Below are 12,454 nucleotides of genomic sequence, written 5' to 3'. Positions count from 1 at the left end.
GCATTTCAACCTTGTATGGGGCAAGAATGCATGACTTTCTGTAACCCGGAAGCAAGTGGAGGCCTGAGAAGACGGCTGGACTTAAACGTTTTGAAAGGATCCCTCCCCAAAGGGTGCGCCTTCTGGGTTACAGGGGCCCCAGCAGAAAAAAGCTGTGGGTGGGCCACCATGGGCAGAAATTCAGCACAAGAGCATGTCGTTCACTTCAGGGATTAGTGCAATGCAGAAGCTCCTGTGGTTGGGGTCTCTAAAGAACTCACACGTGTGCCTCCCCAGACCAACCTCGCATATCATGATGGGGGTACTGCTATCCAAAAACAGCACCTTTCACATAAGACTCTTCCCCTGTTCCTTTAATCCCTTGTACATACACATCTACTCCCAAGGGGCCAGCTGCAGAGTGAGATGAGAGGAGTGAACGGACAGGCCATGTAGCCAAGCCTTAGTGCAAGCCAAGCCGCAGAGCTGTGCCTGATATGGGGAAGGACAGAAGTTTTAAACCAAAATGAAATTGCAGTTTGGAAATTCTGAAGTTTTGAAATGAAGTTTAAGATGTGCTTGGCTTTAATTGCTGAAAATAAAAATTATTCTTGTAAGACAACATAATCAGAAAGCGTAAAGGGTCTGCCCGAGCTATCACCATGCTGGGGAGCAATTCAGAGGGACATATTCAAAAGGCAGTGGTACAAGGAGGATAAAGCCACGTCTGACGTGCACCCATGGAACTTATATTCATGTCCAGTATACTTGCTTGCGTATTTGCCTCTATGCATAATGTTTCCTTACATACCCGCTTATCGGTTGCTAAGGTGGCAAAGGCACACACCAGGTGAACTGACTTACTCCCATGCTATGGCTGCCACCATCACCAGGTACATAAGATAATGAGCAGAGCCATCCCAGTAGCAGATCATGTGCCCATATGCAGTGTTCAGATACGGTTCACCCTAAAGAAAGCATTAAACAGAAGTACACTTTAAATAAGACCTGTAAATGCAGAACATCAGACCTGTATTGCAAGTAAAATAAAACAGCAGAAATAACTTGTGTTCATCTGCTAAGATGAAACTCTTTCTTCAAAATTGGTAGGAACGTGAAAATACAACTTCATGCTGGAGCTGCCAAAACCAGGGTCTGGCCACAGAGGATGGAATTAGAGAATGCCTGGCCAATGGGCCCATGATGCATCAACATAGGTTTGTACTGTGATGCGAAGGCAGATGGCATGATAGGCAATCCCAGCTGTACGGCAAACTCATGGAGACCAAGCCAAATCTTTGACAAAAGGTGCTGGGCAGTGATCAGAGAGGTGATCAGGGATGACCCTGCTTTCCAGAGCCAGTGGCTGGCCTTAATAATTCATGCTGATCCCGTGGCTTGCTGGACTGGGCATGGCACAGCATGCATTCTCCACATACCGACACATAGGCAGGCAGGCACTGAACTCGGAGCTTCACACCCAACCCCTCCTTCTACCTTCCCAACAACCCAGTGGGATGGACAGGATTGAGTCCCTTTTACAGATGAGGAAACAGAGGCTCTGAGAGATTACAAGACTTACCTAAGGTCACGTAGCTAGTATACCTAGCAGAGAACAAGAAGAGCCGTACTTCTCCTGGGCAAATGTTAATGTTATGAACACGAGATTATATGACAAACTACAGTTCCCTTTTCTAGGTGGTTACATTTCCCTTTTCTAGGTGGTTACATTTCCAGGTGGCTTCTGGAAAGTCACTGGCAATTTTCCGTGCATTTCTACTTTTGTTTTGGCCCCACCTTGTTTTCCTTTCTTCTTTCTCCCCTGCTCATGCTGTCCTGGCTTGTTTCACACTGTAAGATGCCTTAAGTCCTTTCTACAACAAGGAAGAGTGCAGATCAACCAGCCCACCAATCAGCCAAGCAAGCAGGGCTTTCTTTCAAGTTTCATGCTCCCCTGGGGCAAGGACTGCTTTGTTATTTCTCCCACAGATCAAATCAAATTAAAATCAGAGGAGCAGGAAACAGAATCAAGGTTCTGCTTCTACACCCATGCCAGGCCCACGTCCTTTCTCTCGGACTTGCTGTGACTGAAGAATACATCCGATTTATGGTTTCAGACTTCCATTGCTAACACACCTGGCTCTCTGAGCCAGTGGTGGTCTCTCCTGGTAGCTTGATGAGCATCTTTAACTGCATGGTCCACAGGCCACAGGTTCTTTGAACTCGCCTGAACTCTTAATTCATCAGCGTCTCCCCTCAACTAGCCTCTCTCTCTCTTGCTCTCTCTGTACGTGTGTGTGTGTGTGTGTGTGTGTGTGTGTGTGTGCAGTGGCGCAATCATTGCTCACTGCAGTCTCAACTCCTGGCCTTAAGCGATCCTCCCACCTTTGTCTCCCAAAGCACTGAGATTACAGGCATGAGCCACCAGGCCAGCCATGGCCTCTCTATATTAATGATGATACCATTCAGCTTCCCAAGGTCAAACCACATGGTCATTTTTTCATTCCTCATTCTCCTATGCAGTCTTTCAGCAAATCTATCAACTTTATCGCTACAATGTCACCCTGGCAATACTCCCTCTTCTTCACAGCATTAGGTCTAGCCCTCAGTGTCCCTCACTGGGCCACGGCTACATTCCCAAATGGTCTCCCTACCTCTATCCCCTCCTTCCAGCCCATGACACTCCTCCTGCCAGATGAAGATTCTCAAGGCCTGGCTCTTGGCATGTTGCTCCTCTACTCTAAAACTCCCCAAAACTTGTCACAGCCTGCTGAACCAAGCCCCATCTCTCTATCACAGCTGGGTCCCCAGAGCCTGGCCCTGCAGACCTTGCCACCACAGTTACACCCCAGTCCCCGTTCTGGTACCCCATCTGCCCCAATGCTTACCATCCTTGCCAGCTCAGCCTCCAGCCCTCTCATCAGCCGCCTCCTTCATAAAACCTCCCTCCTCTGGGTGCCATGGTCCCCACTCTCCAGGTTTTCCTTCTGCCTCTTGGCCTGCCCCCAAGGTCCACTTCAGGGGCTTCTCTTCTTCTGGCCATGGTCTCTAAAGTCCCAAGCTCAGCCCTTTTCTCTCTCTACCTTCTCATAGGCAAGCCCGTCTCCTCTCAGACCTTCAGGTACCAACTGCACTCAGATGGCCCCGGACTCTCTCTGCCAGGACTGCTCCTCAGAGCTCAAGACCTGCAAAGCCTTGCCAGCATCTGAAACTCTACCTCCCCATAGAAATTCAGCCTCATCCCTGCAGATTGGTGCCCCAGTGGGAGGCACATGCTCTTTCTCCTCTCCAGTCCTCTCCAAGCCTTTGCCCAAGCTGTCCTTTCTCTCCAGAATTTCTCCTATCTCCCTGGTCCATCTGGAAATATCTATCATCCACTGCCATGACCATTTTTTAAATGCTACAGCAGTGTCACCAACTCAATAAGCCTTCCCCGACTGTGCCCAGACTTAATTCCTCCTCCGTGTACTTCTGTGCCTGGAGTAAGTCTCTGTCACTGCACCTGGGACAATGCCATCTCCCCACCACATCAGGCAGGGAGCTCCTGGGGGGCAGGGAGCAGGTCTTCTGACCACAGAGTCCCCTTCAACAAATGTCTGCAGAAATAAATTCCTCCTCTCATCCCTCTCTGGTGTAATGTTTTTACATTACATGTTTGCAGCATTCTTGCAAATTCCAAAGCAGGAATCAGGACACTGTCTTAGGCCTCACCCTTCCCATCATTCCCAATTTGTCCCCAAGTCTTACTCATTCTAGCCACTCTGATTCTCTAAAGTTCATCCCTCTCTCTACTTCCCATGCGCTGCCTCTGCCCAGCCACATTTATGCCCCTGCTGGTCCCGAGGAATCCTCCTGACTGGTGCCCCAGCTCATGGCACGGACCCTTCCCTGCAAACCCATCCTTCCCAGAGTTACCTGTATTCTTCACTGACTTAAAATCTTCCCTCACAGACAGGATAAAACCTAAAATCTCACAGTGTACATAGAAAGCTCCCCATTATTTGAACATGGATGAAGAATCTGCTTCGAGCCCTGTTCCTCATTTCCTGTGTAACCTTGAATGAGTCACTTAACCTCTCTGGGGCTGGGTTCAGCCCACCATAAAATAAGAAAATAGGACTAGCTCTCTTGAGTACCAGGCAGCTATCTAAAGCTATGATTTGGGCAGTGTGGTGAGGAGTGCCAGCCATCACAATCAAATGACTTCATCAAGTGCTTCTGTGTTTGGTACTTCACAAATTTAAGACTGACTTGGGGTTTCTGAGATAGTCATGTATTAACAGACACACAAATGCTAAATCCATTTAAGGTACCTTATTTATATTAAATACAAATAAAGGAGAAAAGCAGGTCATGTGTGGGGTCATGAGAGAAGCTATGAGAGCTGAACATTGGAGAGAATTGCCTCCCGTGATCTAACCGTCCTTTCTGCTCCACTTTCCATGTGAATAAGTGACGTAAGGCTATTATAGGAAGTCAAAGCCTGCCTATCATACCTGTTCACACTAAATGAGAGGACTTCTGGCTCAGAGTAATGTGATCTGGGTTGTGGTCTTTTGGTTGAAGCCTCATAATCACTAAGTGATCCCATACCTCTCTCAAGTAGTGTGTCATGAACCCGTCAATGATTCCATCTTGCTCCAGTCCTATGATGAGGTTCACCACGCTGGTAAATCCAAAAACTGCATACACTAGAGCAAAGAAAGCAGCAGTTTAAAAAGCAATAGCTCAGGAGGCAATTACACAAGCTTGGCATCAGCTAATAATAATGGAATGTTTTTCATGTTTTCCAGAAGATGCTGTGGACAATTATCGAGATAGACTAACAGAATACCCCTTCTACACACCCAGCTGGACCTCCACTTGTGTTTGCAGCTCTCCCCATCCCTGCCTAACTACTCTCATCAAGGCAACACTCATCACAGGAGTGGAGAATGATGGTCACCGCCGACTCAGTCACAGAAGATTCTAGCAGGCCAACTCCACCCATCCTCCACTCCCCTACAAGTGGCTGCCCAGAGCCAAACCCACATCCCACCTGGGCAGTGGGAGCAAAGCCAGTAACCGAGTGGCCAAGGAAGCATAGAAGTGACCGCTAAGTTTAAGACAATGACTCAGGCTGAGCGCAGTGGCTCGAGCCTGCATTCCCAGCACTTTGGGAGGCTGAAGCAGGCAGAACACCTGAGGTCAGGAGTTCAAAACCAGCCTGGCCAACATAGTGAAAGCCCGTCTCTACTAAAAATACCAAAATTAGCTGGGTGTGGTGGTACACGCCTGTAATCCCAACTACTCCGAAGGCTGAGACAAGAGAATCGCTTGAACCCAGGAGGTGGAGGTTGCAGTGAGGCGAGATCGCACTGCTGCACTCCAGACTGAGCGATAGAACAAGACTGTCTCAAAAAAAAAAAGACAATGACTTGACAAAGTGATTCATCTCAATGATTCCCAAGCAGGCCACCTCACAGTGTGTCCAGTGTGGTTACCCTATTCCACACAGCGTATCCTAGAGACAGACAGGTGGCAATGTGCAAGTGACAATGGCTTTCAGAAATAAGACTAGTGATGTTAAAAATGAATACAAGAGGGTATAATTGAATATGACAGAAGGAAATCTGTACCTATCAGAGAATCTTATTAGAGTTGTGAGCATCTCCTAAATGGGCTTAAAGCTACTAGCAACAAGAAATAATACTTTTTAAACAGCAGGTGATCGAATTTAATGCATGTTAGTTTGTCAAAGCTGCATTTTTAAGTTGTAACAAATTGGTGCCTTAGACTATGGGATGGGCATGAACAGTAGAAAAATCTGATGGTGAATATAAGAAAAGCTGTGAAAAAAGAAATGGAGAGGAGTGTGGGGATGGTTAATTCACAGAGAAGGGAAGGTGGCCTTGCCTGGAGTCAGCAGCCAGGAGTCCAGCACTCACCTTCTCCCCAGCAGGAACAAAAGGCCACATGTCCATGAGGAGTCTGGCCTTGGGCCTGACCCTGGCCCTGAAGCTGCAGCATGCTCAAAGCTGTAGCAGACCAGGACAGAGGGCTGAGGGTACAGGAGAGAGGGTGCCCAGCCTTGAAGAGCCAGAGGGGCCAGAGCACAGGCCAGTGGAGAGAGCCAAGAAAAGGGATGTGGGCCTTGAAATCAGACAGACCCAGGTCATCTACTGACTGGCTGTAAAACCTTAGGCAAGTTACATCATTTCTGTAAGCTTCAGAGTTTCTTATATGTGGACTGGAGAAACTAGTTACTCACAATTCTTCTTTCCCACCTCACCTTTCCTAAGGCCCACTGTGGGCAGAGAATGCTCCCTATGCTGTTGCTGATGGGCTCGGCCCTATGCCTCATCTCAGCCAGTGGAATATGGGTGGGAGTAAGAGGGGGCAGCTCCAAGCCAAGGTCTTAAGAGCCACCACTTTCTTCCTACTAGCCCCACTGTGCCTCTGTATCTGCCCTGAGAAGGGCATGCCTGGGAGCTGCTGGTCCAAGAACAAGGAGTCAGAGAACAGCCCTGAAATCAACCCACAGCCTGATGCAGTGTCCCCAACCCACAGACCTGTGAGCAAGAAAAATAAATGTTTGTTGCTGTAGGACTTGGGGTGCATTTGATATGGAGCACTACTGAAGCAGAAACTATAGAACAAAATGCCCAGCAAGGTGCCTGGCACAGGAAGTGCTCAAAGGCCAGTAGTAGCTTGGCTGGGGCAGCATGCATGATGGAAGGGCATGGGCTTTGGGGGTCAAAAGCCACATGACCTTTGCCACATTTCTTAGCATCTCCAAGCCAGCTGCTTCACTTTCAAGTGGAGGGATGGTGAGGATTAGGTAAAAGCCTGCTGCTAAAGTGCTCAGGGCCATACAAGGTGCACTATAGGTGCTTGTCTCTATGGCAGGTTCCATTATTTTCCTCTTCATGTATATGTGCAGACCCAGGCACCACACAGTTAAGTTCTGCACTAAGTCGGGGGGACTGCAAGTAGCAGGCTGAAGACAGGAAGCCCAGGAAGGAGCTGGCATGAGAGTCGAGGTCAGAGGTCAAAGCATGCTGGGGTTGGCAGGGTGCCTGCCTCGCCTGGCCTGGCAGTAACCCTCCACCAGGATGCCACCTGGGAGAGGGTGGAGTCCACAGCCTAAGAGGCAATAGCCAGAGGCGAGGGCCACATTATCCTGAAACACTCCTACACTTGCAACCACTGTTACCAAAAGGCTCAGAGTATTCACAACCAAGGAGGAATATGTGACTGAGGCCAAAAGTATTGTGTTATTAATCAGACACAAAAGATTTCCCTTTGTGGAGGCATACCATAGAACAGCGGGTCCCGGGGTGGTTTTCTTTTGACGAGGACACGAGCCAGCAGTGCTACCAGGAACAGGATGAGGGCAGCAACCCCTACAATAGTCCAGGAACTGCAACGACCAGAACAGGGAGGTGGTCACTATCAAAATAAACACATTGGTGCCTGGAATTTCCTGACTATTGAATGCATTCGCTCCTAGTCCTACATAATTCATCCATAATTCTGCTTCTGCCTGCAGCTCCCAGCACTGTAGAGTTAGTGAAGTTTATCTGCACCTCTTTGGCCCATCTGGGCTGCAGCCCATGACTTTCAGGGACCGAAGCCATCAGGTCCTCCTCATTCTCCTCTTATCCTGTCTCATGTGCACAGATGACATGTCTGGAGCTCCCTCTGCCTCACCCCACCCTGATGCACAGATGACCACTGCCCCAGTGCGTCCACCTACCCGTTCCTCTAACCCCTGCTCCCTAGCAGCTAACAGGTCTCACCACTGACTCTGCCACCTCCCTCAGGGCCAGTCAGAAGCCCTCAGACTGAGCTCCAAGGAATATATAGGCATTACAACTAAACATGCCTTCCAGGGGACAAGAAAGAAGTGACCTTATGTTTTGTGTATAATCAAATGGGCCAGAGAATGGGGCCAGGAAATCCATGGAGGAGGAGTCTGGACTAGACCTGAGGCCAGAATGAAGATAGCCCAACACCCCAGAACCAGGACCAACAGATCAGCATCCAACCCCAAACCACAGAAACCAAGGTGAAGCTTGGTTGAGCACATCCCCTGGACGTTCTACAGGAAACGGAATGGCACCAAGGACAGCAGGGGTCAAAGACACTACTCAGTGGGGCAGCGCTAGGGCACGAGGTTTGGTAGAGTTATCAGTCAGGAAACCAGGATCCTGGTACCCATTCTGTTGCTAACTGTGTCACCCTAGGAAAGTCACATCATTGCATCCATCTGTTTATTAATTAATTCAAAAACATATCAAGGAAAAAAATGTATTGTGCACCCCTATGTGGTAGCCATTGTTGCAGGCCCTAGGAGACTGGATAAATAAGAGAAGTCCTTGCCTACATGGAGGAACCTATCTCAATGGACTCTGAGCTCTACCACCTAGGAGTTTTCCTGTAGTCCAACAGCAATACTCTCCCTCTCACACCTCCAGCATTCACAGAGTTTCCAATTCTAGACAAAATACTACCTGGCCCACTCCGATGGCTTGCTACACCAGGACCTCTTCAGCTTGGAGCAGCTACAAGCACCACTCCTCAGCTGAGACCCCTCCACACCACCACAGCCCAACATTGAGACCTTTGGATAACTATCACCTTCCCTAGGAGAGAGAAAGAGAAGAATAGAAGGAGGGAGGGAAGTGGGGGACAAATAGATGATGAGTGGATGGATAGGTGGATGGATGATAGAATGAATGGATGGATGGATGATGGATGGATGAATGGATAGATAATGGATGGATGGATGATGGATGAATGGATAGATGATGGATGAATGGATGGATGATGGGTAAATGGGTGGATGATGGGTAAATGGATAGATGGATGATGGATGAATTGATGGATGATGGAGGATGATGGATAAATGGATGGATGGATGACGGATGGATGAATGGATAGATGATAGATGAGTGGATGGATGGATTATGGGTGAATGTATGGAGGATGGATGGATAGATGATAGATGGATCAGTTCTATGATAAGAATGAGAAGGCCAGGCACAGTGGCTCACACCTGTAATCCCAGCACTTTGGGAGGTTGAGGCAGGTGGATCACCTGAGGTCAGGAGTTTGGGACCAGTCTGGCCAACATGGCGGAACCCCATCACTACTAAAAATACAACAAGTTAGCCAGGCGAGGTGGCAGATGCCTGTAATCCCAGCTACTTGGGAGGCTGAGGCAGTAGAATTGCTTAAACCTGGGGGTTGGAGGCTGCAGTGAGCCGAGATTGAGCCACTACCCTCCAGCTTGGGCAACAGAGCAAGAGTCTGTCTCAAAAAATAATAATAATAAATTAATTAAATTAAAAAAAAGAATGAGGGTGGCTGTTTCAATGTCCAGGTGAGAAACTAAAAAATAGGAAGTTTCTGGTGATTGCACATCAGTGGTTGCTCCAGGATCCTCCTGTGGGGATGAGCTGAAGAAGGAGGAAGCCAATGTGGGTCAAGAGTGTGATGCTGGGCTGAAGAATCCTGTGAGGAGGGAAGAGGTGGATGTGCTGGGTCAGCTGACAGGCATTTTAATGGTGAACAGCCTGAGACGGGTGGTGGTCGGGTGACAACTCCAGTCCTCCTACCAAGGGCCTGCACTCACTGCCAGCAGGGTCGCATGGCTGGTGCTCTTCTGGAGCAGGAGAGAGCAGTGTAAAGTGGTTCACAGCATCCTCTCATGTTCTTAGCTCCAGGAGAGGAGGGAAAAATGAAGGGAAAATAGGGCAGCAGATCATCTCTGACTCTTGGCACTGTCCCCAGAGACCCTCCTACAACAGCCAAGTGCAGGACCTGCTCACCACAGGAGAAAGAGGTCCTCCAGGGACTCGGGGACAGGTAAGGGCTGCGACTAACCCCAGGATGAGAAAGTTGCTAGTCTTGGGGGCTGGGAGGGCCTGCTGATGCCCTTTTATGGACAAACACCTACTGAGAGGGGACATGCATGGATGAGTGTGAGCAGTGTGTGTCTCAGTTAGAGAGGGAGACAGAACACGCTCAATCCTTTCCTGGCCTCTCAATCTAATTTTCTTTTTCTGGTTTTCAGAGTTGCATAAAAGGTTTGGTGGGAAGGAAACTCGATTTAACAAAGTCAAACATACCTGAGTGCCTACAATGCACACGGCGCTGGCCTGGGCAGGACAGTACAGAGGGGTTAGATATAGCCAGGGCAGGTAAGTTCTGACCACAGGAAAGTAACTCTCGGGAGAAAGGTGCAAACGAGGGACTGAGGGAGCTCAAAGGAAACAGAGGGAAGGTCTGCAAAAGGTAGAAATGGCCATAAAGTCCAGGTGCGGCTTCAACAGTCTGCGATAGGAGGAAGGCAGCATCCTGGTCAGGGAGCAGCAGGAGTCTGGGCTAGAGGCTGGAGAGGAGGAGGAGTGGTCAAGGGGCAAAGGCAGGCTGGTGTGGCAGGAGCACTAGTGCATGGGCTGGGACTGGGGACAGAGGCCGAGAAGCACGCCGGGGGCTGGGCAGGGGGACTTGCACGGGAGCCTTTGCCACAGTCCAGGTCAGAAAGGGCCAGTGCCAGGGAGAACTGAAAGGAGAGAACAGACACTAGAGCCCCAGGACTTGTGGGGAAGGAGACAGTAGGAGGAAGGTAGTGGAGAAAGAAGAGAGAGGAATCAAAGGCCACTGGGGTTTTAACCTGCAAGAGGACAAGAAGAATGGCTGACACTAATTATTCAAAACGCTGTGCTTGCCAATGCGCTCCATCATGCACAGCAATACATAATTCAGTCTGTATTCGGTAAATGCCATCATCATCTTCCCAGTGGCTGAGGCCAAAACCTAGGGCTCATCCTCAAATCCTCTCTTTGCTGCCATGCAGCCCTCTTCAGCAAGCCCCATCTGTTCACCTTCCAAAATACCAACTATGCCCCTCCAGTTCCTTCCCCTGCACTGCTCCATTTTCCTGCCCGACAAGCTCCATTCCCAGATCTTCCCATAGCTCAAGTGTCACCTCCTCCTAGAAGCCTTCCCCGGCCACCGGCCCCCTCCCCAGTCACCCTATTTTATTATCTTCATAGCATGTCACTATCTATGTATTATCTGTCTATCTCATTACCTGCCTCCACAACCTCTTCTGGCTTGTTCATAGCTGTGTCACCAACACTTGGAACAGTGCCAAACACACAGTAGGCACTCAATATATCTTCACTGAACTGCCCATAATGCTGTTTTTTGAGGGTCCCCCATGCCCTATATTGACAGGCATGTAATATTTGGTGGCCTGGAGCAGCTGCCTCTAGGGGATGCCTCCAGAGACTGGGTCAGACCAAGGACAAACACTGCTGGTGCCTGGTGAGCACTCAGTGTGGGTGCTGCCTGGATCAGGTGGCCCGGCAGCTAGAGAAGAGGAAGTTACCACCCTGTGTACAGACACTCCAAGGCTTGACCAGCTGAAGGGGGTTTGCAGCCTACAGACTGATGCAATTTCCTTCGCACCAACAGCTGAGAAACATAGCAGGTTACTTCCTCCTCCCTCCAGACAGCAACCAACTTCAGCAGGCACAGAGGCTGGCGCCTATCCCAACACCCGGAGACCCTCAAGCCTTCAGCTGCCCGCTGCAAGTTGGTTGGTCAGTGATCCCTACAGTGGAGTGGGAGGCAGGGCTTCGAACCCAAGCCCTATCCCCCTCCGACAGCCTCACCCATTTCCTTCGCATTGAAGTGTTCTGCCTCTGCTGCCGGTCCCCATCCTACCCCAGCGCAGGCACTGGGAAGCACTTCTCCATTCACAACGCCCCTTCACAAAAAGATCTCCGTGGAACCTTACAATAGGACGCACACAAAGTCCACTTGACCGGAAGACCGAGGCCAGACCACACCGTCAGTGCCAAAGCCAGGCCTAGAACCCACGTCTCTGCCTGTTGGTTCCGGGCTATTTCTGCTAGTCATTCACAACAGTTTCTAAAATTAATAAGAAATGATAAGTATGCGAAAGTCCATACATGGAAACGTTCCCGTGAGATGCAAAAAGAACAAGGCACACACGAGCTGACACGGCCGGCCAGGCTCATAGTGTCCGTGTTTGTTCCGCTCCCCACCGGCCCCTGGGCCCCTCCAGGGCAGGGGTATTGACCCCTGTGTCCCCGGGCACCTGGCGCGGTGCTGGCACCACATCCCGAAATGCGCCAGCCTGGGCACTTCAGGGCCTGGCTCCAGGACCGGGCCCGTGCGACCCCTGGGACACCCCCCTCTGTCCCGCGGCGGACGGTCCCAGCCCCCTCGGGAAAGTTGCGAAGCTCCCGCCGCGCCGAACCAACTCCAGCCGCCCCTCGGCGCGACCCCCGCCGCCTCCGCTCACTCACTCGTGCTGGGCAGCCAGGTGGTTGAAGACATAGGTGACCGGGATGGCCGAGAGGGACAGCACGAAGACCCCGGTGGCCGCAGAGGCACTCATCGCAGCCGCCGCGCCGCTCGCCCTTCACCGCATCCCGCTGGGCGCCCCGCCCCA

The 12,454-nt window shown here is 50.3% G+C and overlaps 1 protein-coding gene across 7 annotated transcripts in view; it reads right to left on the bottom strand.

Moving 5' to 3' along the window:
• TM6SF1 (transmembrane 6 superfamily member 1) overlaps positions 1–12,454 on the bottom strand; it is a 56,861-nt gene extending 44,407 nt beyond the window's left edge. For 5 of the 7 annotated variants that reach the window (XM_050796162.1, XM_050796160.1, XM_050796163.1 and 2 more), the window contains exons 1-4: positions 12,309–12,454; positions 7,278–7,381; positions 4,573–4,670; positions 844–947 (exon numbers count right to left, since the gene is read on the bottom strand). In XM_050796162.1, coding sequence (XP_050652119.1) covers positions 844–947; positions 4,573–4,670; positions 7,278–7,381; positions 12,309–12,400 — 398 coding nt within the window. In that variant the 5' untranslated portion in view covers positions 12,401–12,454. Of the gene's footprint in view, positions 1–843; positions 948–4,572; positions 4,671–7,277; positions 7,382–11,648; positions 11,929–12,308 lie in introns of those variants that run through there. The other 2 variants (XM_050796159.1, XM_050796165.1) reach the window with 2 other exon arrangements.

Source organism: Macaca thibetana, chromosome 7 (assembly GCF_024542745.1).
Source record: "Macaca thibetana thibetana isolate TM-01 chromosome 7, ASM2454274v1, whole genome shotgun sequence".
NCBI lineage: Eukaryota > Metazoa > Chordata > Mammalia > Primates > Cercopithecidae > Macaca > Macaca thibetana.
The sequence above is the reverse complement of the archived record's forward strand: the minus strand, read 5'-3'. Positions and strand labels throughout refer to the sequence as shown.